General features: G+C 38.4%; 1 protein-coding gene across 1 annotated transcript; it reads left to right on the top strand.

The window, feature by feature from the left end:
• Positions 1-4,203: 4,203 nt before the first annotated feature.
• On the top strand, positions 4,204-23,762 carry LOC108706950 (leucine rich adaptor protein 1-like). Its single transcript, XM_018243805.2, has 2 exons — positions 4,204-4,955; positions 21,675-23,762. The coding sequence occupies exons 1-2, from the start codon at positions 4,734-4,736 to the stop codon at positions 22,050-22,052; spliced, it is 600 nt and encodes a 199-aa protein (XP_018099294.1). The 5' UTR covers positions 4,204-4,733; the 3' UTR covers positions 22,053-23,762.
• Positions 23,763-24,988: the final 1,226 nt, after the last annotated feature.

The raw sequence follows: 24,988 nt of genomic DNA, 5'->3' as shown, positions 1-24,988 counted from the left end.
TGTAATAAAGTGTTATTATTGTTTTAATCAATTAAACAAGTTTTTGGCAAGTTTTACAGTTTTTTCAAATAAAAATCAAATACAAAAATTCACAATTGACTATACAAGCAGTTAAAAGCAGCAGATTTATTAATTTTCAGATCAAGATTTTAAAAAATAAAAAAAAACATTTCACAAAATTACACTGTTTCATACATTTTTCAAATTTGTCTATTTAAAATCTCAAAAAATAAATGAACACAGCTTGAATGTTGAAAATACACCTCCTACTGACATCTGTAGAAGCTTGCCAAGTTTTTAGTTGGAGAATTCTTTCGTTTGAATGTTCAAGATTGTGCAAGTTCATGTTCGGAATACTTGCAAAAAAAGTCGAGATTATGTTTTTGCTGCAGTTTCCTTGAATTGCAGAAAAACAATAACAATTTTAATAAACTTATCCCTTAGGACTGCCAATACTCTGACCTTTAATGAGAGCTGCTAAGCCTATAGCCTTGTATATGAAGTCTAAAACTGCCAAATCTGCTCAGAAACCATTTATAAAAATATTAATAAGCAATCAGGAGGTCCCCAACTAAGTTCAAATCGATTCATTTTTTTGAGTTTAGAGCCCCTTTATTGGTAAAAAGCAAAAATATAATGTATGTCATCTTGTTACCTTTATTGGGATCAGGGAATACAGACAGCTACTAGGGATGTAGCGAACGGCGGAAAAAATGTTCGCGAACATATTCGCGAACTTGCGTCAAAAATGCGAACGGTTCGCGAACGTCGCGAACCCCATAGACTTCAATGGGAAGGCGAATTTTAAAAGCTAGAAAAGACATTTCTGGCCAGAAAAATGATTTTAAAGTTGTTTAAAGGGTGCAACGACCTGGACAGTGGCATGCCAGAGGGGGATCAAGGGCAAAAATGTATCTGAAAAATACATTGTTGACACAGCGCTTCGTTTGGTGCTGTAAAGGGCAGAAATCATACTACGTCACTCAGGTGATGTTTCTGGACACGGAATGTGAAAAAGCTCACACAGCTAGGTGGCACTTGGTTAAAGACTGGGCAAACAATGCCTGCAAGGGCAACGTATACAGTAGTGGATACGGAATATATTATTGCTGCTGTAAAAACATCACTCAGGTGATGTTTACAGACACGGAATTATTATTGTTATTTAGACAGAATGTGAAAAAGCTCACACAGCTAGATGGCACTTGCATACCTCCCAACTGTCCCTCATTTGACCACTCAACCCCCTGTCCCTCTTTTGTACTGGAAAGTCCCTCTTTTCTCTGCACTGAACAGCCAGAAAAAAAACAGTTTCTAACTTAATTAGCTTTTGGCAGAGAGCTCAGAACAGCTAACAGGTGCATATAAGATACTTTGTAACAATTTTGACTCTGGTTGGTGCTGGTGGTGGTGAACTACTAGGAGGAGCAGCACACCAGTCCCTCTTTTCTCTGAACTGAACAGCCAGAAAAAAAACAGTTTCTAACTTAATTAGCTTTTGGCAGAGAGCTCAGAACAGCTAACAGGTGCAAATAAGATACTTTGTAACAATTTTGACTCTGGTTGGTGCTGGTAGTGGTGAACTACTAGGAGGAGCAGCACACCAGTCCCACTCCCCAACACAGCTAGACTAATAGCACTGGGCTATTATAGTAGCAAAGTAAAAAAACAAAAAAGAAAATAAAAGCAGTCCTTACAAGGACTATTGGGTTACAGGCAGCAGTCAGCAGATGAGAGATCAGAAGCAGTGCCCACAGCAGCTACATACAGAGCACTGCAGTAGAAGGTAGATTACTAGCCAGCAAAGCTACCTAACCTAAAATGTCCCTCAAATCCCTGCAGAGTTCTGTCCCTACAATACAGAGCAGTATCAAGATTACTAGCCAGCAAAGTTACTATCAACTGTCCCTCAAATCACTCAACAGCTCTCTCCCTACACTAGCTCTTCCAAGCACACACAGGCAGAATGAAAAAACGCTGCAGGGCTTCAGTTTATATATGGAAGGGGAGTGGTCCAGGGGGTGTGAGGGTGGTCCAGGAGGGAGAGCTTCCTGATTGGCTGCCATGTATCTGCTGGTCTGGGGTGAGAGGGCAAAAATAAGCGCCAGCTAAGGCGAACCCAAATTGGCGAACAGTCGATGTTCGCGCGAATTAGTTCGCGGGCGAACAGTCCGCGACATCCCTAACAGCTACAGTATCTCATTACAGTTATACATTTCTGAAAGTTTACAATAAATGATTTAAAGAAAAATGCAATGATATCTAAAGTTACATGGAATGGTATGCATGTTATCTATTGTGTTATGAACACAGCATTCTAACACTGTCCTTGAAAAGCCTTTTAAAAGCACTTTATTTAAATTACCTTTTTTTTAGCAAATATGTTGGCACGGCCATGCCAACTCCAAAACAAGATAAGTTATGATAAATATTTTTTTTCTGTTCTGCATCTGTACACTCTAAATTTCAAAAACGAATTCCCTTAAATTAAATATTTACCATAAACTGCTATTTTAAATGCTGTAGACAATGATATTCCAAAAAGGTGCAAAAAAAAAAAGTGTTGTATTCAGTGCAGAAAAAAAATAATATTTCAGACTTTACACCACCCTTTTTGAAAGTTTGATATAGGGCTGGTGTAATGCCTGAAACATTGCTTATTTTTGTAGCATGAATAAATTGCTTGTTTGCTGCTATTCGGAGTGATGCTGTATAATCTTTATTTACGTATCACCCACGCAGTGATTTGACTGGCAGACTGGAAGATAATAAAAGAATAATAATAACAAAAATCAAACTGTGAAACTAATCCGCCTTCTGGGTGCCAGACATTGCTAGGTTCTTCTGTTCACCTCTATGTTTTTTTTCTGTTTCATATAAATCCCTAGAAATATCATCTATTGCTATGGCTTCCAGTTTTCCAATGTCGCAATCACAAGCCTGTGCAATATGATGGATGAGTAGGTATCTTAGTCTGAATACTCCACCCCAAAAAACCATGCGGTTTTGATCAACCCACAGGCTTAATAGACAGATACGATACATGGTATGGGCATCTTCATCAGGCCGAGAAACAAATAAACAGAATAACAGAGGATGCTACTGCTCCTCTTCATTTTCTCATATACCAATGCATCATGCGTCATTTGAGATCATTCTGCCCTGTGGGAGACATCAGATACCAGTATGGGAACACAGAAATATGTGGTTTTAATCAGTTAATACTGTGTTCAGCACTTAAGATTTTGTGGGTACACTGCCACAGGGAAGACTGAGATAGACTTCCTTCCAACATGTAGCACACATTATCATAAATCTAGATCACTCTACTGGTACTATGTGCCAAACCTGCACCACCCTCCACCTCCTATGTCGGCAGTGTTGGACTGGCCCACAGGGATACCAGGCAAACTCCCGGTGGGCCCAGGTGTCAGTGGGCCCTCCTGCTGCTAAACTTTTGGCCTATTTCATGGCCATTCCCTATTTCTATGAGAACAAAGAGGCTAAATAGATGGAACAATAGATTATAGTATGTCAAAAAAAGAGAATAGGAGAATAGAGGTTAAGTGAGGAGACGAAAAATAATACTGAAGGTGGGCCCCTGGTCTAAGGTTTTTTGATGGGCCCCTGGTGTCCCAGTTTCATTGCTGGACTCATGCCACAGAATGCATAAAAGAGCCACCACACAGAATTGCAGTTGTAGAATCCCATGTAGAAGGCCTTTTACTGGCAAGTCTGACACAAACAAACGGCTTAGTGCTTCATGATTAGTAATACTGTCTGTCGGGAAAATATCAGTATCATGTGACCCAGTAGGTACAAACGATATTTGATACCAAAATTTTAGCTATATGGTTGGCACTTGGCTTGTAATAATGAAGTCAATGCTATTAATAGAGAAAAAAGATTTTTTTTAAAAAATAGAAAGGCCAATTTTTTTGTAGAAAAAGTAGCAACCCTGTAGAGTTCCATCCCCATTCATATAGAAAAACTATATCACATGAGCAGCGCCTCATAAGCGCACCTGTTCTTTTTTTTTGTGGTCTATGTGTTGTACCAGTTTTGTGACTCCCTTCCCATGGTTATTATAAGAGAACAATAGGCTAGAGCAATATGAATCCAACAGCTGACATCAGGGAGGGAGACAGGTTTTTATTTATGGAACGGGCACCAGAACAAGAAACGCTCCCTGTGCGCAACGTACGAGCATTGTCTGGGCTTCCCTGACTAGCCCGCTGTTTGCTAAAACACTCGCACCACAGAACACAAGGACCTCAAGGAACTAGCACTACTGCTCTTTTCTCAGGAGAGTTACGGTAGGCGGGCAACGTCATATCGGATCCTCCAGCCACTGTAGGTTTAAAGTTTCAGCAGCTCTGGAAACACGATAGGAACCGGTGTACAGTCCGGCTGTTAACTAAAGGCTAGCCCCTAAACTATGCCGGCTGCTTGTCTATCTGTGGGAAGTAATTAATAAGCATGATAAAGGTAATAAGTGCCAGAGGGGGAATGTATGGGTGTATGGATATCATTAACTGAACAGTGCACACGCCACTGACGCCAGGGGAGAAGTTATAACTTGTCACTAACAAACCAATCAGCTTTCACAATACTTGTCTCCCTTGGACTGAGTGCTGTGTCTGTTCTTGGGCTGTACGGTCTTTGCCAGCGGTCGGACCCATTCCAAGGAGTCCCGGGGGAGCCCTATTCCCCCTGTGGTCGACTAGAGCAGAATGGCAGAGCCTTGTTCGCTGGACCTGCGAGACATTGAAGTGAAGATGGGGCGCAAAGTTCCTGAGAGTCTGGCAAAGTCCCTGAGAGAAGAGCATTACTGGGACTGGAGCAAGGACGGGCGAGATGGATACGCCTCGTACCCACAGATACCTGGCACCTTCCCACAGAGCAGCTCCCTGGAGAGGCTGGAGAATAAGATCCAGCTCCTGAAGCAGGATATGGTGAGTGCGCTACAGTGACAGCCGTTACACAGAGGGGAGCTCCTCATCTCTCTTCTCTTTCCCATTATTTATGCAATTGTAAGGAGAGCAGCCTGTAGTAAAGGCGATAAAAGCCCAAAAGGAACACGTTGCCTTATAAACGTTCCAAAATACATTCACTAAACGTTTTGAGTGGGTTTAAAGCTACGTGAAAAGTAAATTGCGATTGAAAGCTGTATTTTCATGTCTTTCAGCATTGCTGGTTCTGTCTCCTGAAATATTGTAGAAGTCATCTTTCCATGTTTACTTTGTTAAGCAAAATGTTGGGGTTGACATCACCTAACCTTTACAAAATCACATTTATTGTGTCTTTGGCTGTTCTTATTATTGCATATTTACCTTACTTTGCACTACAGTCCTGCAGCAGGGTTACCCACAAAAACCTGCTGTACCCTGCAGTTGCAGGTAGAGGTTTAAAGAGCGGGTATAGACACTGGTCCATGGTTCTCCAGGTTTGTGGGTCTTCTCAATAGCAAGTTTTACTCCTTTTTTTCTGATCACACCTACTTCTAATGTCACTTCTGGTTTACAATGACAGCACTTCCTGTTTCTTGACGGTCAGTGGTTGTGGATTGGGTTGCAGATAAGGTACTTGCGGGTCGGGGGTCCAAACGGGTCTGTATGCGGGTTGTGGGTCCGATCAGGGCCGCTTCGGCCATGAGGCAAGGTGAGAATCTTGCCTCAGACGGCACAGAGCGGCCAGTTACTAGGGGCAGCAAAAAGCCGCCTCTGGTAACTTTAAGAGCGGAGTGGGAGGGGGACGGAATCGGGGCTGCTGCCACAGACGGCAGCAGCCCCTGAAACATGCCTGGGTCAGGGTGCGATTTGGGTTCGGGTTTAACAAATTGGTTCCTTGTAGGACTCTACTTTGCATCTCTTGGGGGCATGGAACTTTCCCACATCACCCCCACATCACTCTGCAGTCCAATCAGCAGGTCCAGTGGGTGGACAGGTGGGCCATGGTGTGTTAGCATCACCAGCCCCCTAGTAGTTCTGCCACTGAAGAAGGGCAGGAAGGCTAATTCAAATAAACAGTTGGAAAGATTAGATCTATAACATACTAAAAGGTGAACTTCCCCTTTAATTGACTTGTAAAACTAAGGCAAGCTTGTATGTGTGTTAGTGTATTTGTTATATGGAAATATGATTGTAAGCTCTGCTGGAGCACATGGCTTTAACAGTACAAGGCAGTGGTTTGTGCTATGTTTCTGCTTAGTCCATTACACACTTATTACACTCAGGGTATGACCTAGAAGGGCCCATACAGTTTATGAGCTTTAGTGGTGCTGTGCTGGCCACATTGTAGCGTAAAGGGATTCTGTTATGATTTTTTTGATGTAGTTTTTATTAGGGATGCACCGAGTCCACTATTTTGGATTCAGCCAAACCCCCGAATCCTTCGCTAAAGATTCAGCCGAATACCAAACCAAATCCTAATTTGCATATGCAAATTAGGGGTGGGAAGGGGAAAACATTTTTTACTTCCTTGTTTTGTGACAAAAAGTCACGCAATTTCCCTCCCGTCCCTAATTTGCATATGCAAATTAGGAATTGGATTCGGTTCGGCCGGGCAGAAGGAATCGGCCGAATCGGAATCCTGCTGAAAAATCCTGTCCAAATCCCGAACTGAATCCAGGATTCGGTGCATCCCTAGTTTTTATTTCTAAACTATACTGTTTACACAACAAATAAGTCACTCTACAATATAAAATGTTATTCCTGAGACAGCAAGTGTATTTTTTTAGTTGTAATATTTATTCTTTAATATATTAATTCTTTGGAGTTTTTTGTTTATCATTGGCTGAACTTTCAGTAGCAACTTCCTTTTAATATATAACATGCCTTATTGAAACAGTAGTAATTCAACAGTGACATTAAATTTATTGGATTAACAGAAAATATGTAATATGCATTAAAACAAAATTAGACAGTTGCATACATTTAGGCACCCCAACAGAGATATTACATCAATACTTAGTTGAGCCTCCTTTTGCAAAAGTAACAGCATCTAGACGCCTCCTATAGCCTTTGATGAGTGTCTGGATAGTTGTATTTTTGACCATTCGTCCATACAAAATCTCTCTAGTTCAGTTAAATTTAATGGCTGCGGAGCATGGACAGCCTGCTTCAAATCATCCTATAGATTTTCCATGATATTCAAGTCGAGGGACAGTCACGGTCATTCCAGAATATTGTACTTCTGCATAAATGTCTTTGTAGATTTGTAGTGTGTTTAAGGTCATTGTCTTGTTGGAATATCCAACCCCTGCGTAACTTCAACTTTGTGACTGATGCTTGAACATTATCCTGAAGAAATTGTTGATATTGGGTTAAATTCATCCAACCCTCGACATGATGGAACCTCCACCAAATTTTACAGTAGGTAGCAGGTGTTTTTCTTGGAATGTGGTGTTCTTCTCCCGCAATGCAAAGCGCTTTTTGTTATGACCAAATAACTCAGTTTTTGTGTCATCAGTCAAAAGCACTTTGTTCCAAAATGTCTGTGGCTTGGATAAATTAGCTTTTGCATCAACAAGTGACTCTGTTTGTGTTTGCATGAGTGCAGAAATGCCTATGAAGTCCAAGACTTAACAAGCTAATCCAACCAACTTGGTGTTGCCAGTAATCAGTATTGAGCAGTAACATACATTCAAATTAGCAAAATTAAGGGTACCTACATTTTTGCACAGCCAGTTTTTCACATTTGATTTAATTTTATACAACTGAATGCTGCTTCACTGAAAATATTTGTTCAGAAAACACCCTAGTACTCAGATGTTCCTGGGAAATGAAAGGCATACCACTGTTATCTTTTTGTTGTTGCAAGTGGAGTAAATTGTTATGCAGGCTGAGAAGGTTCCTAAACTTTTTCATATAACTGTATGTGTAGGCAACTATCTCAGGTTATTTTGCCTGGTCATGTGCTTTCAGAAAGAGAAAGCACTTTAGGGTGGAACTGCTTTCTGGCAGGCTGTTGTTTCTTCTACTCAATGTAACTGAATGTGTTGCAGTGGGACCTGGATTTTACTATTGAGTGCTGTTCTTAGATCTACCAGGCAGCTGTTATCTTGTATTGGGGAGCTGCTATCTGGTTACCTTCACATTGTTCTGTTGTTAGGCTGCTGGGAGGGGCGAGGGGGGACGATATCACTCCAACTTGCAGTACAGCAGTAAAGAGTGATTGAAGTTTATCAGAGCACAAGTCACATGCCTTGGGGCAGCTGGGAAACTGACAATATGTCTAGCCCTATTTAAGGCTCAAAAAAATTGTATGCTCTTTTGAAAAATGGATTTCAGTGCAGAATTCTGCTGGAGCAGCACTATTAACTGATGCATTTTTTTAAAAAAAAAATTTCACATGACAGTATCCATTTAAGATTAACAGATCACTTGAAAATTGGGACACTTCTAGGAAATTCAGGTTGAAGGGCAGCCCAGCATCTTACATTACTAGAAGTGTCCCCAATTCTTTAATTCATCTTGTTTCTCACCCAAATCTCACCCTAAGTGACCTTTAAGATTTTTTTTTTAGTTGAGCGATTTGGCATTTTATTCAAATTCTGCACCAAGCTTTCAGGCTTCCTCACTGTCAGGGAATGCTCTGTTCTTCACCCCAAGGGGAAACAATCACACAGTTTGGAGTTAAAAATGCTGTGAAATATTGTAGGGCTGTATAAATATATATTATTTTATATAAATAAGAGGAAATAAAATCCAAACACATGGGACAATTATAGGTATATGGTATCACATCACCTGCATTAGGATAAATATGGCATTTGATGCCAGTGTTATGAATAGAGAATAAAGGTTAGCATAGATAAAAGACTGGTGTTTTTAAAAAAGATGGCAACCTTACCACCTGACCATAAATATTAACTTGGATCTTAAAATATAAAGTGAAATAAATACACTCTCTGGGACAAATGCTGTGCTATATAACCACATAAGAAAAACTATAATTCCAAGGGACTGGTTGAGTGGATAGAGTAACTGATTAGGAAACTGGAGATCACTGGCAACAAAGGCCCTTGGAGGCCAGAAAACATGACTAAATTTTGCATTGAGGTTTTGAGCTACATTGTTTTGCCAAATCATGCTGTAAATGTAGCAGGGCTTGTCAGAGAATGGAGGCTATGGTCATGAGCCATAGAAAAGATTCCTAAATAAATGCAACAGGTAGAAAGCAGTGTGATGGAGCATATGTTACTACATGCACAGATAGATCTGTCTGACTGTATGATGAGTAGCCATGGTTGCGTATATGAGGAAAGCAGTAAAACACCAATGTGTTTATGTGTACAGATTTCAACCAGAAGAAAGAGCTGCCAATTGTATTTATGGTGAATAGTTTGCAGGACAGTGACACAGGAGGGAAGCAGAATATTATTACACACTTATTACACTCAGGGTATGACCTAGAATATTTTCAGTTTTTGTTGTGCTTGATTTTGATGTTGGAAAGATATCCAGAAAGAGACACCTTCAGTGAGCTCAATCTTTAACATTTTGTCCCATGCTGGTGTACCTGGTATCAATGTAATAACTAAAAAAAGGTTATTTCTGTTCGATCTACAGAGCATTTAACAGGCACCGTTTATGTAAACTGAACTTACTGTATTTAGATCCTGAAAGTTTGGCTTTTTGCCATTTATCTCTCCTTTATAGATAGATTTCTTTTCTCTTTGATTTGGTAGTTTGATATTAAACTTCAAGTTGACTCCTCTTCTAGAAGCATTACAGTAAGTAAGCAGTTTTCTTTAGCCACGTCCTTAGTTCCTCTACACACTTTGGAATATTAGCTTTTTTGAGGGGAATCTCTCCCTAGATGCCCGCAGAAGTGGGTGCCCAAATTGGAAACATAAGTATAAATAAAAATATTTGTAAAGGGGTTGTTCACCTTTAAATTAGCTATTAGCATGATGTAGAGGGTGAAATTATGAGACAATTTGCAATTGGTTTTCATTTTTTATTAGTTGTTGTTTTTGAGTTATTTAGCTTTTTATTCTCCAGTTTGTTCAATTTGGTTGCTAGGATCCAAAATACCGTACCAATTGAAATAAAAGACTGGAATATGAATAGTAGAAGGCCTGATTAGAAAGAGGATGAATAAAAGTAGCAATAACAATATGTTTGTGGTATACATTTGTTTTTAGATAGGGTCAGTGACCCCAATTTGAGAACTGGGAAGAGTCACAGAAATGAAGGCCAAGTCAGAAGTTTCTTAGAATCAGCCATTCAATTACATACTAAGGTTAAAGGTCAACCACCCATTTAACACACATTAGAAAGATAACTTTTTTGAACTTTTGCACTTTTCCATTTCATTTTATGCACCATTTTGACAATTGGATTGCCTTAAACTCTGCACCTAATATGTTGATTGCTGCACTACAATATATTATAAATTACATTTTATGTAGTGAAGAGAGAGATCTTGGTATTGCATATTGATTTGGCAGTACCTGTAAATAATTCTGCATTCAAAGATATACCATTATAATCTATATTTCTGCCTCCTTTTCAAGAACAGCGTATTCATGTCCCACTACAGAACATTGGAATGTGTCTATGACGGGGTAAGGAGAGCAGTTAAAGCCAACCAGATATATTTAGGAGTTGACCTAAGCACATGATAATTTACCAAGTACAAAACAATGCAGTGAATGGGATGGAATGACTAAATGGCTTTCATAACCAACTCACTTATGTTTGTTATGCAATAAAGGCAGACAATCTAGAATATATCAAATAAACAGTATGTATAGTCATGGGTCATACCTGACCATGCTCTGCAAAGTCTATAAGTTTTTTTTATTTGAGAAATGTATTGCTTGTTGAAATTGTGTATGAGATATGGAGACTAGTGGAAGAGGCTTTACTTATACCTATGGGCCATTCATAACATATGTGCAAGTTATATGGATCAATTCTGCATCATCTAGCTGATAATGATAAGAATAATTACTTAGGCAAAAATATGTATTTACATCAGTGGGAAAATGTAAAGGTAGTAGGGTGTCAGAAAAGAGACATACTACAAAAGTACAGGGCAGCTTGGAGGGCATCAAAGTCTTTGAGTTGAGTTATATTTTGAACAGATGTAAAACAATGTATCACTATTAGATTGGTGTTTGTATGTGAGCATATACTTGCCTTTGAAGTTCTAGAATACTTCTGACTGGCAGTCGGACATATGCATTGTCTCATGGAAGCACATCACAAAGTATGCTAGATAACCTTAAATATGTGTGATATGTTATTTAGATCTAACTGGGTAACGCTGGATCTTGGGTGATCCAATAAAAAGTGGCCAAAGTTCTGTCCCAAGGCTAAACAATAGGATCACAATAGAAATACTGAGATTTAAGGCGACTGTCACTTTTTGTTTACCAGGGATTTGTAATTGCCATTTTTTGGTCACCAGTGACCTTAATCTAATGGGTTCAATAGATGGTGGGATATTCATCCTAAAATTATGTGATGTTGATTGCTCTGGACAGTCACACAGGGCACCAGAAATATTGTAACTGGACTTGGAAAACTTTCAGAGCAATTGTGTCCAATTAACAGTAAAGTGCAAGCGAAATTGCGTTAATTTTGCCGCATCAGCCACTACTCCATCACATGCAACCTCCCTGCCGAGAAGGCCAACAGCACTGGAATTCTGGGGAAAAACTGCATTATGGGAAAAAAAAACTTGTCAATTGCATTCTTAATTGCTCTTTGCTCACTGCACTTGTGGTTGTGATACCTGAAGTATTTTACATTTGTTTGTAGTCTTTTAATGTGATGAAGGAACAGATATACTGTGCTTAGAAAGCATCTTAATGCTTTGTTCGTAAATTTAGCATATTGAAAAAAAGCGCTGAACGATGTGGATGAGTTTTTCAGACAATTCCTAGCAAAAAAAACAGAAAACTTCTTAAAGCAGTCCAAAAAGATTAGTGCAGCTCCCATTGACCTTTATAACACCTTGACAACTTTTACTTGGTGAAGTTTGGTATTAAAGGGGTGGTTCACCTTCAAACAACTAGTTGTTTTCAGTTAGATCACCAGAAATAACTACGTTTTCCAATGACTTTCTATTTTCTATGTGTGACAGTTTTTTTAATATTGAAGTTTAAAGTGTCATTTTTGACCCTCTGAAAAAGCCCTGGGAGGGGGGTCGCCGACCCTGTAAACTGTTCTAAATGGATACATTTAGTTGATACATTTCTTATCTTTGTCCCTGCTGAGCAGAATCTCTGGGTTTCATTACAGGCAGTAATTAGAATTGATACAATAGTTGCTAATACTCCAGAAATGCTGCTGAGAAATGTATCAGCTAAATGTAAAAAAATTGTGACACCTGCACCTGAATTACTGAGCTGCCAGACTCCAACACCAGAGACAGGAACATTCAACTTTAAACTTAGATTTTGGAAAAACAGTAAAAAAATAAATAATTGAAGGTAATTAAAAAAAAAAACCTTTATTTCTGGGGAACAAAATTAATTGAAAAAAGTGTTTGGATGGTGAACAACCCCTTTAATACATTTTAGAGCTTTTTAGAAATATAGGAAAACCACAATTTTTTCATGATTTGTGGAAAAAAAAATCACAATTCGATTGTTAGTAAATATTTTGCATCTGTGCTCTGCAAATGGCATTGAGTGATGTAGTTCTATCTCTGCATGGAAAGTATAAATTATTTTTGTACAGAACAGAACCTGTTCTAATGGTATCACCTTTTTTGTAATACAAAGAGTCTTACATAACTCCTGCTGTATTGTGGTTTTTCTGCCAGGTATCAATTACATATACATTCTAAAGGCTTGCTCTCCTTTTGTCAGAACATGAATTTCAATACTGGTTTTGTAATAAAACTGCTTTCAAAGTTGCATATGCCATGCCATATACCTAGCAAACTGGTGGGATGATTGTATGTCTGGGCTAATGCAGCCAGGGTAGGGCTACAGCATGTGTGATCATGCCTAAAAAATATAGATAAAGCAAACTTTAGTTTAAGTGGCACAAAAAGTCACATAATTCATTACAATGTACAGGGCCGGTCTTAGGCCTATTAGACCAATTGGGCCCAATAGGGCCCCGCTCCTCTCGGGGCCCCGCACCAGGGGGGAGCGGGGACAAGAATTCCTCTTTCCTTCCTTCCTTACCCTGTATGCTCCTATTTCCTCTTCCTTTCTCTCACTTACCCTGTGTGCCCTTATTTCCCCTCTCTCTCTCATTCTCGCCCTGTGTGCCCTTATTTTCTCCTTCTTTCTCCTGTCCCTGTGTGCCCCTATTTGCTCCCTCTTTCCTGTTCTTTTGGGTCCTATTTGCTCTCAATCTTTCGTGCACCATGTGCTCCTGTTTCCTCCCTCTCTCTCTTCCTCTGTGTACCCCTATATCCTATTTTTCCCTATTTTCTTATAAACTTGGTGTGTCAGTAGTCAGCAACACCTTGTCTGGGGGCCCTGCCAAAATTATCCCAATTGGGCCTAGGGTTGCCACCTTTTCTGGAAAAAAAATACCAGCCTTCCTATATATTTATCATTTTTCCCTATTACATTGGGATCAACCATAATTTTTACTGGACAGGTAGCAACCCTAATTGGGCCCCACATTTGATAGGACCGGCCCTGACAGTGTATAATGTTTTATAATCTACAGTCTGGTCATTTCCCAATGGGACCAGACTGTAAATTATATCCTTATAAACAGCGCGTTCTGACGCCAGAACGCGCCGTTTATAAACTTAAAGGGACAGCACTCGCAGCTGCTGCCATCGCCTCTACCCGACCTTCCCACCACTATAGCTTTCGGCTCTGCATTTGCTTACCTCCCACAACGCGCTCCACCCCCTCCCTTCGGCTTCTCTTTCCTTAATAGCAGATCTCACTCCAGTAAAATATCTGCAGCTGCCTCACTAGCGTTTCTCTTCTCCATTTTCACTCCCCCTCGCATCAACTATCTGAAGTCTCGCTCCCCCTCCCTCACTCTTCCAAAGTCTCGCTCCACCTCCCGTCCACTCTCTGAAGACTCGCTCCGCCTCCTTCCCTTGCCTTCACCCGTCTGTGATGCAGTGAAAGAAAATGTCACACAGTGCGGGAGCTAGCCTTCAGAGTGGATGGGAGGCGGAGCGAGACTTAGATAATGTAAGGGAGGGTGAGAGAGACTCCAGGTAGTGTATAGGAAGGGGAGGAGACTTTGGTAATGCAGGGGGGGGGGCGCAAAAATGGAGAGGAATCCTGTGAAGAAAAAAAGGAAAGAACTACATCCTAGCTGCAACACACATGTGACATGACCATAGCAAGAAGAAATAAAGGTACCCAGCTAAATATACTAAAGTATGGCATAATTTAAAAAGCAAAGAACTCGTCAGAAAGTACAAACTGAACCCAGAAATTGTAGATTATAATGAATAATGTACCCCCCACTGAAAATTTATAAAGATATTAATAGTCACCTCGGAGTTATGTGACCTGTATAAAAGCACTCGGCCTGCGGCCTCGTGCTTTTATATGGTCACATAACTCCTCGGTAACATAATATCTTTATAAATTACAGTAGGGGGTACATTATCCACTATATAATACACAAAAGCCATGAATATCCTGTAAATTATATCCTTATAAACGGTGAGTAGTGATGTCATCAGTTATAAACGGTGAGTAGTGATGTCATTTCTGTCACTTGACTCACTAAAATTTGTGCATTATAATAAATAAAGTACCCCCAGTTGTAAAATATGAGGATATTAGAAGTTACCTTCGGCCTTGTGTTTTTATATGGCCATGAAACTCCTTGGTAACTAATAATATTTTACAAGAGGGGGTACTTTATTCACTATATAATTGTCAGTTTAAATGACATTATGACCTAATTTTAGCCCTGCATCTGCTCCATCTGTATAAGTGATGGTGGGAAATTGCATGCATATACTGCGTAGATAATAAATATTTACTAACATATGTAGTAGTAGGCCCTTTACAGATACAGTAGAGCTATGGCATAATATCATTGGTATAGTGATTAGATGAAGGGAACAACTCTATGAGTTTGCCTGAATTATCATAAAGCTAGATCTGGTATTTGCCTTCAGTAAGCACAGCTTGGCAAAATTATTTTAGTGTCCTTTTAGCATAATTATTAACCCTGTATCTACTGGATCAAAGTTGATATAATAGACAAAAGCCACGAATAACCGTGGCTCAGACATACAGACATAATAAACTATCACCTAATGAAATTGACCTTAGTGATTGTGTATTGTTTTTGTTTAAATGGGCAAATACGATTGTAAATTCCTCTGGGACAAGAACTGAAGTTAATGATCATCTCTGTAGAGTGCTGTAGAATATACTAGTGTTATACTGTATATAAATAATGGCTAATAATAAGCTGTAATATATGTCCATATAATGGATCTTTAATAATATCACTATTCATAACTCATTTATGGTCATGTAAGTTTGGTCAGTGGACTCACTAAAATTTGTGTATTATTATGAAGTAATATATACTAGGGATGCACCAAATCCAGGATTCGGTTCAGGATTCAGGCTTTTTCATCAGGATTCAGATTCGGCCAAATCCTTGTGCCTGGCCAAACCGAATCCGAATTGGCATATGTAAATTAGGGGCGGGAAGGGAACTCGTGTGACAGTCAGAAAGCAAGGAAGTAAAAAAATGTTTACCCACTTTTTCCTTTTCCGCCTTTCACAAAGGATTCAGGGATTCGGCCAAATCCCGGTGCATCCCTAATATATACCCCCTACTTTTAAAAAGGTTATTAGAAATCATCTTGACGTTTCATAAGCTGTATAACAACACTCACGCTGCATGCCCTAACATGATCATGAACACACTGGTGACTTTTAATACTCATATATTCATATATGCACTTTTCATTTCATGTCTATTAAAGCAAGCTATTGTTCCTTAAACCTTATGTATTTATCAGGGGTAAACTGAAAATATGTTGATGTAATATTGTTAAAAATGTTAGATCAGTGTAACAGAATGTTTTGTCCAAGCAAATTCCACCCAACACCAAGAACAAAAAAAATCAATGTTTAGGAACTAGAAGTTAAATAAATACTTAGTTATCTCAGATGCAGCTAATCCTGCTGAAATCTCTGGCACATCTCCTGACAGCCTCTTTAGAAGTCAGATACAAAGGAGGAACGCAATGTCAGATTATATAGTGCTTCAGGCTAAAGCTGACTGCAGACTGTTGTAGGAGTGTCTTTATAGTTACAGAGTTCTATTTTGCTATAAAAATAATATGAAAAACTTGACTAAACCAAGGGCCAGATTAAAATGTATGGGGTAAAATATATCTCTTAATACAATTCCAGTTATCCTAAGATCTCAGCTCAGATTTGATTCTGGTGCAGAATCTGACTGCACCTTTAGGTGAATCACATAACCCTACTATATTTACATAAAATTCAGACAGATCTGATTTCTGTAGTCATCTAACATATTCTATATCAAATTACTTGACGAGCAAGTCGTATTAGCAAATCTTTGTAAACAAGCAAGCAGGTGCGTTGGTGTTAGACACAAGAATGCAGCTAGTACGAATGTAGGATTTGTCTGTGACCTTTACACAATTTCTGATCCAGAACAATACTGTGAGAAATAATAATTCAGTCTTATTCACGTCAAAAAGAAGTGCATAACTTTTATCTAAATATTTGGAACACTGGCAGTCTTACATCACTGCTACTTCTGTCCTACTAAGCTCTGTTAGATTCCAGAAGGAAATGTATTATTTGCTGCATTATATGGGAACTTGGTAGATGAACATATTACATGGGAATTCCACTTGAAATATTATATTATTTGTTTTTTTTTATTGTATAGAGTGCCATAGATTGTATATCATTCACATTTATCCCTACCTCAGTGGAGGTTAGAGCTCAGAGTCCCCTGCCTTGCACATACACTTGGATTTCAGTTTCATCAGGAGCCAGTCAACTTGCCCGCATGATTTAGGAGTACGGGAAGAAACCCACACAAATAACATACAGTACAAACTTCAGCAGAATTTAAATCAGGGACCAAGCCCGTAAGGCACTAGCATCAGCGTAACTCCATATACACCCATAATAAAAATAATGAAATGCCATGTGTGAAGCACAAGGATCTAGATATAGTTTTGGAGCTATGGTTCATCATCTATCAGCGTTCAATTATGTTTTATTGGGAGTAAAGATGGGGAAAAAAGGGGTTCAGAATTTGTCTTGAAGCGATCATTCGCACTCTATCGCCAGGCGACAATCCGCTCTGTCGAATGGACATCGCTCCACAAATTCACTAAAATGTGGATTTTAGTGAATATTTCCTCTATCGCCACACTTGCCTTCGCCAGCTCAGACCAGGCGAAATGTACTGCAGTGCATAGATCTTCCTCAATCTTCTGTTAGTTACATTATATTCTGAGTGGAAAAAGCATCACAGTTCAAAAAATGCTGGTGTCTTTTCCTTTTTTCAGAGTGATAGGCTGTAAAAGTCATTACTTATTTTTTTTGGGTAACTGGTTTCGTTTCCCCCATACATTCTCTAACATATGGAACATTAACTATACAGTGGGCTCATGTGTAGGGCATTATATTAACTCTAATGTCTTTATTAAGGTTCCCTGGACATGTGTAATTAACAGTGGAAATGTAATGTATTTGCTGCAACATATACCAAGTCTTTTTCCATTAGCATGCTCGTCTATGCTAGCATATACTGTATTTCCCCTGTTATAAGGGAATCTTTTAAAGGCGAATTCAACCCTGTAATAAAAAAATCCGTACCTCCCACCCCACGTAGACCCCCTCCCTCCTCCCCCCAGCCTAACTGCCCCCCGGGGAAATGCCCCTAACTTTATACTTACCCCGCGGCGCAGATTCAGGCAGCAGAGTTCCACGCAGCCATCTTCCATGTCTTTGGTAAGCTGACTGGGAGATCGGCAATTTCTGTCCATTTTCGGCGCATGCGCAGTTGTCGCAAACCGGCAAATTGCTCCAACTGCGCATGCCGATCTCCCAGTCAGCTTACTGAAGACCTGGAAGATGGCTGCATGGTTAGGATGAGATTGGCTAAAAGGAGCCAAAAAGCCCTTCATGTTCAAGACTTGCAAAATAAAGCCTTCTGAAAACAGGAGGTATTTACTTGCCTTGCGCCATATATATAGCACTGCCTTAATAACGCACACAAGAGGTTAACTCTCACATCCTACCCACTCAAGCCATTTTCCAATATCTTGACTGATGAGATCTAACAAGATGGAAACAGGCTGTCTGCAAGTTTGGATATATGGCTCTGAACTAAGGCTGTATCTGTGCTCTAAAACCAGCGGTTCTGGATGCATAGTTGGCCAAAGGGACATAAATTAATGATTTGAAAGATTGAAACTGGCTGTCTGCAAGTTTGGATAAATGGCCAACATTGACTATCCACACAGTGGCACATCTACAGTATGTTCCAAATAGATCCTGGGGCCTAGAGAGTTCTTCCTCTTTGTACCTTAAACTTACAATATGTATTTTCATAACACATGCCCCAGACAGGTTTGACAGGCCTAAAAGTTTCTTCCTTTTGGCATACCGAACCGGTTTAATGAAATCTTCCTTGTACTTCTGCCACCTATGAAATTTTATGAGTCTCCATTTCTACAAGCTATAATCATGATATATTTTTATTGTTACATGTATAGGCTTGTACATTTTACAGTGCCATTGACGTCAACCTTACATCAGTCCAAAGCCTACACAAAGTCTATAGGCTAAAGTTCTTTTTTCCAAAGAAAGGATATTCTTAGCAAAATCCAGAAAAGATTACTTTTGGGAGAAGAAATATAAAAAAAAAACATTTTAAATACACATTTGCTTGATTTTCAAGTAGCAGATCAAGATAATTCTTTGTTTGCAAAATATGAAAGTTTTAAAATCTTTGCCCACATTGGAGACCATAGAGAACTGCTTCCTCAATTAAAATCTACAGCTCCAGTTTCAAATACCTATACTACAGCAACCAATAAGATACTGAAATTTAGCACTAACTGCATAAGGCCGTTAAATATATGGATCTCTTGCCCTGGACAAAATTTGTGTATTTACACAACTCCAAAATGTTTGTTATGATACATTGTACAGATTTTCTATATACTGTTGTAACAACAATTTTAAATATTTTAAATATGCAATAGTAAGCAATTTTGAGAAAAGGAACAAAAGTTTCAATTAGTAACATTAGCCTATTTTTTTAGCTTTCAGCACAGGGATACTTGGACAAGGACAAAGTAGTGCATTGTAGTGGTTAGTAGGAGGCATGAATAATGCCAGAGGAATTCAGAAATTGCTGCTGAAAGAACCATATCAAAACTGTAATCAGGAACAAAGCCTTGTTATTCTATTTAACAAAGTGCTACTCCCAGTGAAGACACAGTTACTAAATGATGTACCAAAAGAATGCTCATTGTGTTGGAATATTGTGTAACGACAATTGACCACAATACTTTAAACCTGTTTTATAATGATAGGTATGATATTTATTTTCCAGGCATATCCATTATTAAGAATGCTCTGAAGCACCCATCTCAGGAACTTAAAAAACAAAACACCCATTGCTTTGAGGGACATAAAGACTCAATGCCTGTGCATCCTCTCCTATCCCCAATAGGTAGCTACAGAAGGAAGAGAATAGAGTCATTGTCTGACTAGGATCCTACCACATTCAAGCCCCAGATACACTACAAAAAGCAATACATTCTTAGTAATGTCACATTGCGCCCCATTCCACAACGTGATGTGATATTTTGTTGTACCCTGTGATATTTTGCAATATTTTACTGTACTTGGAAAACTACTCCATGACTTTGTTTGTTCTTGTTTTGTTTTTGCTTTTCCATTGTTCTGTTTACTATGACTATTTGCTGTGTCAAAAACCAATTAAGCAAAGTTATTAAAAAAAAGAATGCTCTTCATTAAAGGGGACATGTCACCCAAAGAAATAATTACAAATGCTTTTCTATTGTGTTAGTCAAGCAAAATAAACTTTAATTGGACTATATAAATTATTAAAATCTTGTTTCCTTTAGTCTTGGAATTACACAATCACAACAAGCAGGTAGGAGCCATTTTGTGAACACTGTTATTAGGACAAGCTTTTCATCATCCCAAAATCTTGTTAGAGCACCAGAATGGGGAACCTTATTCCCATCCATATGCCCAGACTACACAGACAGTGAAGAGGGGAGCAAGGCGAGTAGTGCAATAACATCTAGGAAATTCCTAATGGAAAGTGAAAGTAAGTGCTTGTGCCTCCTTTATGACTGTAGCAGAGACAGGACAAGCAATATATGATTGACAGCTGAGATTTTTAAATAACTTTATAACCAGTATTTGGTTTTCACGTTTTAACGAACTGTTCAGTATAAAAATAAAAACTGGGTAAATATATAGGCTGTGCAAAATAAAACAATGTTTCTAGTATAGTTAGTTAGCCAAAAATGTAATTATGGAGTGTAACATAATATCTTTTCAGCTCTCCAACTCTTGAGTTAATCAGCGACTTGAAGGGGGGCCACATTGGACATAACTATTCAGTGAGTTTGCAATTGATCCTTAGCATTCAGCTCAGATTCAAAAGCAAACAGTTATGGCATATGTGCCCCCCCTCAAGTCAATGATTGGTTACTGCCTGGTAACCAGGGTAACCAGTCAGTGGAAACCAAGAGAGCTAAAGTAGCAGGAAGTAGTGTTCTGTTCTTTAATGTTAGACATCCAGTCACTCCAGCCTTTATACATTACATTTTTGGCTATCTAGCTATTTTTATTTTTATACTGAACAATTGCTTAAATTTGAAAAGGAATTTTATTATACAGCTTTTTGTCTGGATGACAGGTGACTGGGCGTACTTCCTCTTTTTTAAACAAAATAAACTTTGCCTTATAATGAATATTTAGATCTTGCATAAATTCATACAATTCTTGAAGTGATACATTTAAGGGGTTATTTATTAAACTCTGAATGCAAAAATCACGAAACAATTTTCGGAATTTATTAAACCCAGAGGATGGAAAAGTCAGAATCAGAAAATCCAGCATCTCAGACCTTTCGAGGTTGCATATAAGTCAATGGGAGAGTTTTCGGGCAAAAATCTGATTTTTCGGGTGAAAAATCTGAAAAAATCTTGAAAATCAGATTTTTTCCCTGCAAAGCAAATTTTCGGGAAAATGTAATAATAAATAAGTGCAAAAAACCTGAGCGGATTTGATCAGAGTTTGCATAAGAAAATATTGAGATAAATTCAGACTTTGATAAATAACCCACTGAGTGATCTTTATTCCAAAAGTGATCCAAAAATTGTTAATCCAAAATATTCTTAAAGCTAAACTGACATAGCCCAAGCTATGCTGGAATCACCTGCTTGCTGGTGTCCAATAACATATTTATTAAAATGTACTTCTTACTTGCCCAACACAGACGAGATTTACCTCAATGATAAATAAAACCATGCTTCAGCCATAGTTCTGTTTTCTTTCAAATTTATACAACTGTACTGCTATTTTGCAAATTCCTGTGAATGTAGATTTTTCTAATAACAAAAATGTCAACTATCTGCTAGCGTAAATCAAAGCCCACTAGTCCCTTTAATTACTTTGCAATGGTATTAATCATGTTTTCTTTTATCAGGTATATCTGCGAGCTACTGATGTGAAACTGATGAGGCAACTGTTGATTATAAATGAGAGTATTGAGTCCATCAAGTGGATGATGGAAGAGAAGGACATTGTTACAAGCCAAGGTAGTAGCCTAAGTGGGAGCCTTTGTAGCTTATTGGAAAGTCAGGACGCATCATCGAGAGGAAGCTGCAACAGTTTACAGGACTGCAGCGATGGAATGGATGAGATGTCAGTAGGCAGTTACCTGGATACTCTTGCAGATATTGTTCCAAGGCATTGTACTCCTGATTTTGACCAGTTCAGCGACACACAAGAGAACGCAAGCAACCATCAACTTATTAGTAATAATTCAAGCAATCAATCTGATGAATACTATTGCTTTAGATAGGCTGCTGGCTTTTTGATGTCCATATTGGATCATAAATGCAGTGCTGAGAGCACACAAGGAACTACACATAAGAGCAACAACAAAAGATCTTTAAAGCAACAGTAGCAATAAAATACACATTCTGCCTACAGGTCAGCACTGTCTGTAGGTATACCAGATATGTAGAGGTTGCCAGAATTATAGGTCTTCACCAGATTTCCAATGCACTTATGACACTTGAGGCTTTTTGTCTCGGCAAATAGATGAGCAAAGTCACTAACCTTAACCTGTGGAAATCATGATTCCTGTACCTGTATTGCACTGGCTATTCTTTCTCTAGTTTTTATAAAAAAAATTATATTTCCAGCCCACAACAGTAAGCTTGTGGCACCAACATTCATATTATTAAATGGGGTTTTTAATGGCTGTTTTAACACACGTTGCCTTTAGCACTTCCTGTTTTGTGGTATCGCAAGAGGTTAAATATGTGTGACCTGGAAATTAGGAATGCACAGAAGAATTTCTACTGAGTTTTTACTTTTTAAATGCAAGTTCTTCATTTTACAAGATCTTTATTTTAAGTGTTACAGTCCCATTTGTATGGTCAGTCCAGTCAATACTGTTTTCATGCAAGATGCACTGTTGAAGTATTTATTATTGTAATAATACCTTTTTTTTTGAAAAGTCTATGTATAATATAATAACACGGTTTTTGAAAAACAATCAGGGAAAGGTGTTCTATATAATAATAAAAATGCCACACTTTCAAATACAAAACTTTGAAAGTGTTGAAATTGTTTTCTCTCAATTACCAACATACCAATATAACTAACATTGCCAATGTATTTACTACAATAATAATGACATTTCTGTCTTTTAATCCAGAAAAAATTAAACATAATAATAAAATAAGGTATGTTACTATATTTCCTGTTTTTGTTGCTACTACCCTTGTTATTTTTTGCTAAATAAGATGTATAATGAATAACGTACCCACATGCAAGTAAGCAAAATAATATTATATGTCAAGAAGGTCTCCAACCATATACACAATGGGCATACTCCAGGGTGATTAGTAATCTGTAGTGATGGGCGAATCTGTGGTGTGAAAAATTTGCGAAACAGCCCCAGCCGGTTTTTTTTTTGCCGCGGGTGAATTTTCGCGGCGGTTTCGAAAAAATTAATCCCCGGCAGCGAAACGCGGGAATTTGCCCATCACTAGTAATCTGTATGTATATTTTTATTGTTATAGTACTATTTTTTCCTAGCAGTGTTTATATTACACAAGAGCCATGAATATCTTGTAAGAATTCCACTGGGCTTCATTTGGAGGGGTGGACCTTGATGGACTTGGGTTTTTTTTCAATCCAACTTAACTATGTAACTATGTGATGCTTAGAGATGTAATTTGTAATATGTGTAACTGAAACTTGTGTATAGTAAAAATATAGTAAAGTATGAGGATATTAGAAGTCAACTTGGAGTTTCATGACCTGCATAAATGCACTCAGCATTTATCCCTGTTCCTTTATATGGTGATAGAACTCCTTGGTGACTTCTAATATCCTTATATTTTATAATAGGGGGTACATAATTCCCTGTACTGTATAGTCATTTCTCAATACCCCATACTGTAACTTAAAGTGAAAGACAGGGGCGCTCTGCCAATGAGGCAGAGCCCCCCTGGTTGCCAGTGACATCAAATATGCCGCTCCTGGTAACTAAGAGCCAAATTTCAGTTTTTTTAACCCAGAAATTTGGCTCTTCTAGTGCAGAGAGCGCAATGAAAATGTGAGTGCTGTGGGGGGGGGGGGGTAGCAGAACAAAAGTAATTTCTTAGTGAAAAATGCATGAATTGAAATATGCTAACTTTTTTAGTTCATAGAGCATGCATACAGTGTACAGTAGTCTCATAAAATAACTCTTTTTTAAATAGGTTTTTTTATATCAGAATTAGACATGTTACAGAGTACTGTTATAACTTCTGAAAACCTGCAAATTGCTGTATTTACATTTGACATAATCCAGCTGGGTGTACTCTTAAAGATGGAGAATTATAAAGACGAGACACTGAATACCATTCAGACTGTCAAAACACTGTTCAATTGCTTGATGATGTCCTCATGTTGGATGATTGATATGGGAAAATGGGTTGCTCTCTGTTCATTTAGCACATGTACAGGAACATTTGCTGGACTGCAGTGTAAAGCACAAGAACAAAAAAATCTCTTTTTAAATACTGTAAGTAAAGGCAGGAATTTATATATGGCCTTGCAGATTTAAATCATTATGCAGAAATCCTCCTCTTTTTCTTTCCTTGAACTTCACCATGATATCATCAATGATATAATTTCCTTTAAATTTTATCCCCCCATAGCAGAATGGAGCCTACTCACTCCACTATAACAACATTTGTAGTCACCACTAAACTATTTTAAACTATTAAGACATTATTTGCATCTCCGTGTTGTGGCTTCCATCATCCCAAACTTCTGGGAGATCCCAGTGGTGGTCAAATAAAACGGAAAACCATTAGGGAGTTTTAAACTTGGAAAGTCTCAGGTCAAAATGTATAATGCAGTAGAAGAATTCTTAATGACTGAATCAAATGTACCAATCATCCTGCTATGGGAAGGGGATAAGGAAGAACAGATCGCTATACCCATCACTGTAGAAGCTAGATTGTATCCTAAGTGGAGGGTGGGTACAGACATAAAAACAGATAGACATAAAACAAAAAAAAAGTAGCAATGACTTATTTTAGGTTTAGCTCAATTTAACTTAATTAAAGGAGGACTAAAGTGTAACTAAAGAAGTAGGCTAGAAATGTTGTACATTATGTTTTGGGAGTCTGTACCAGTCCAAGTCAACACAGCAATTTAGCAGTAAAGATCTGTGTCTCCAAAGATGCCCAGTAGCTCCCCATCTTCTTTTCTGCTGATTCATTGCACATGCTC

The sequence above is a fragment of the Xenopus laevis genome, chromosome 1S (assembly GCF_017654675.1).
Source record: "Xenopus laevis strain J_2021 chromosome 1S, Xenopus_laevis_v10.1, whole genome shotgun sequence".
Lineage (NCBI taxonomy): Eukaryota > Metazoa > Chordata > Amphibia > Anura > Pipidae > Xenopus > Xenopus laevis.
The sequence above is the reverse complement of the archived record's forward strand: the minus strand, read 5'-3'. Positions and strand labels throughout refer to the sequence as shown.

Excerpts from the sequence above, each read along its gene's own strand:
- LOC108706950 (XM_018243805.2), top strand. The coding sequence starts at position 4,734 with ATGGCAGAGCCTTGTTCGCTGGACCTGCGAGACATTGAAGTGAAGATG. Across the intron at positions 4,956-21,674 it reads AGCTCCTGAAGCAGGATATG|GTATATCTGCGAGCTACTGA; the intron begins GTGAGTGCGCTA and ends TTCTTTTATCAG.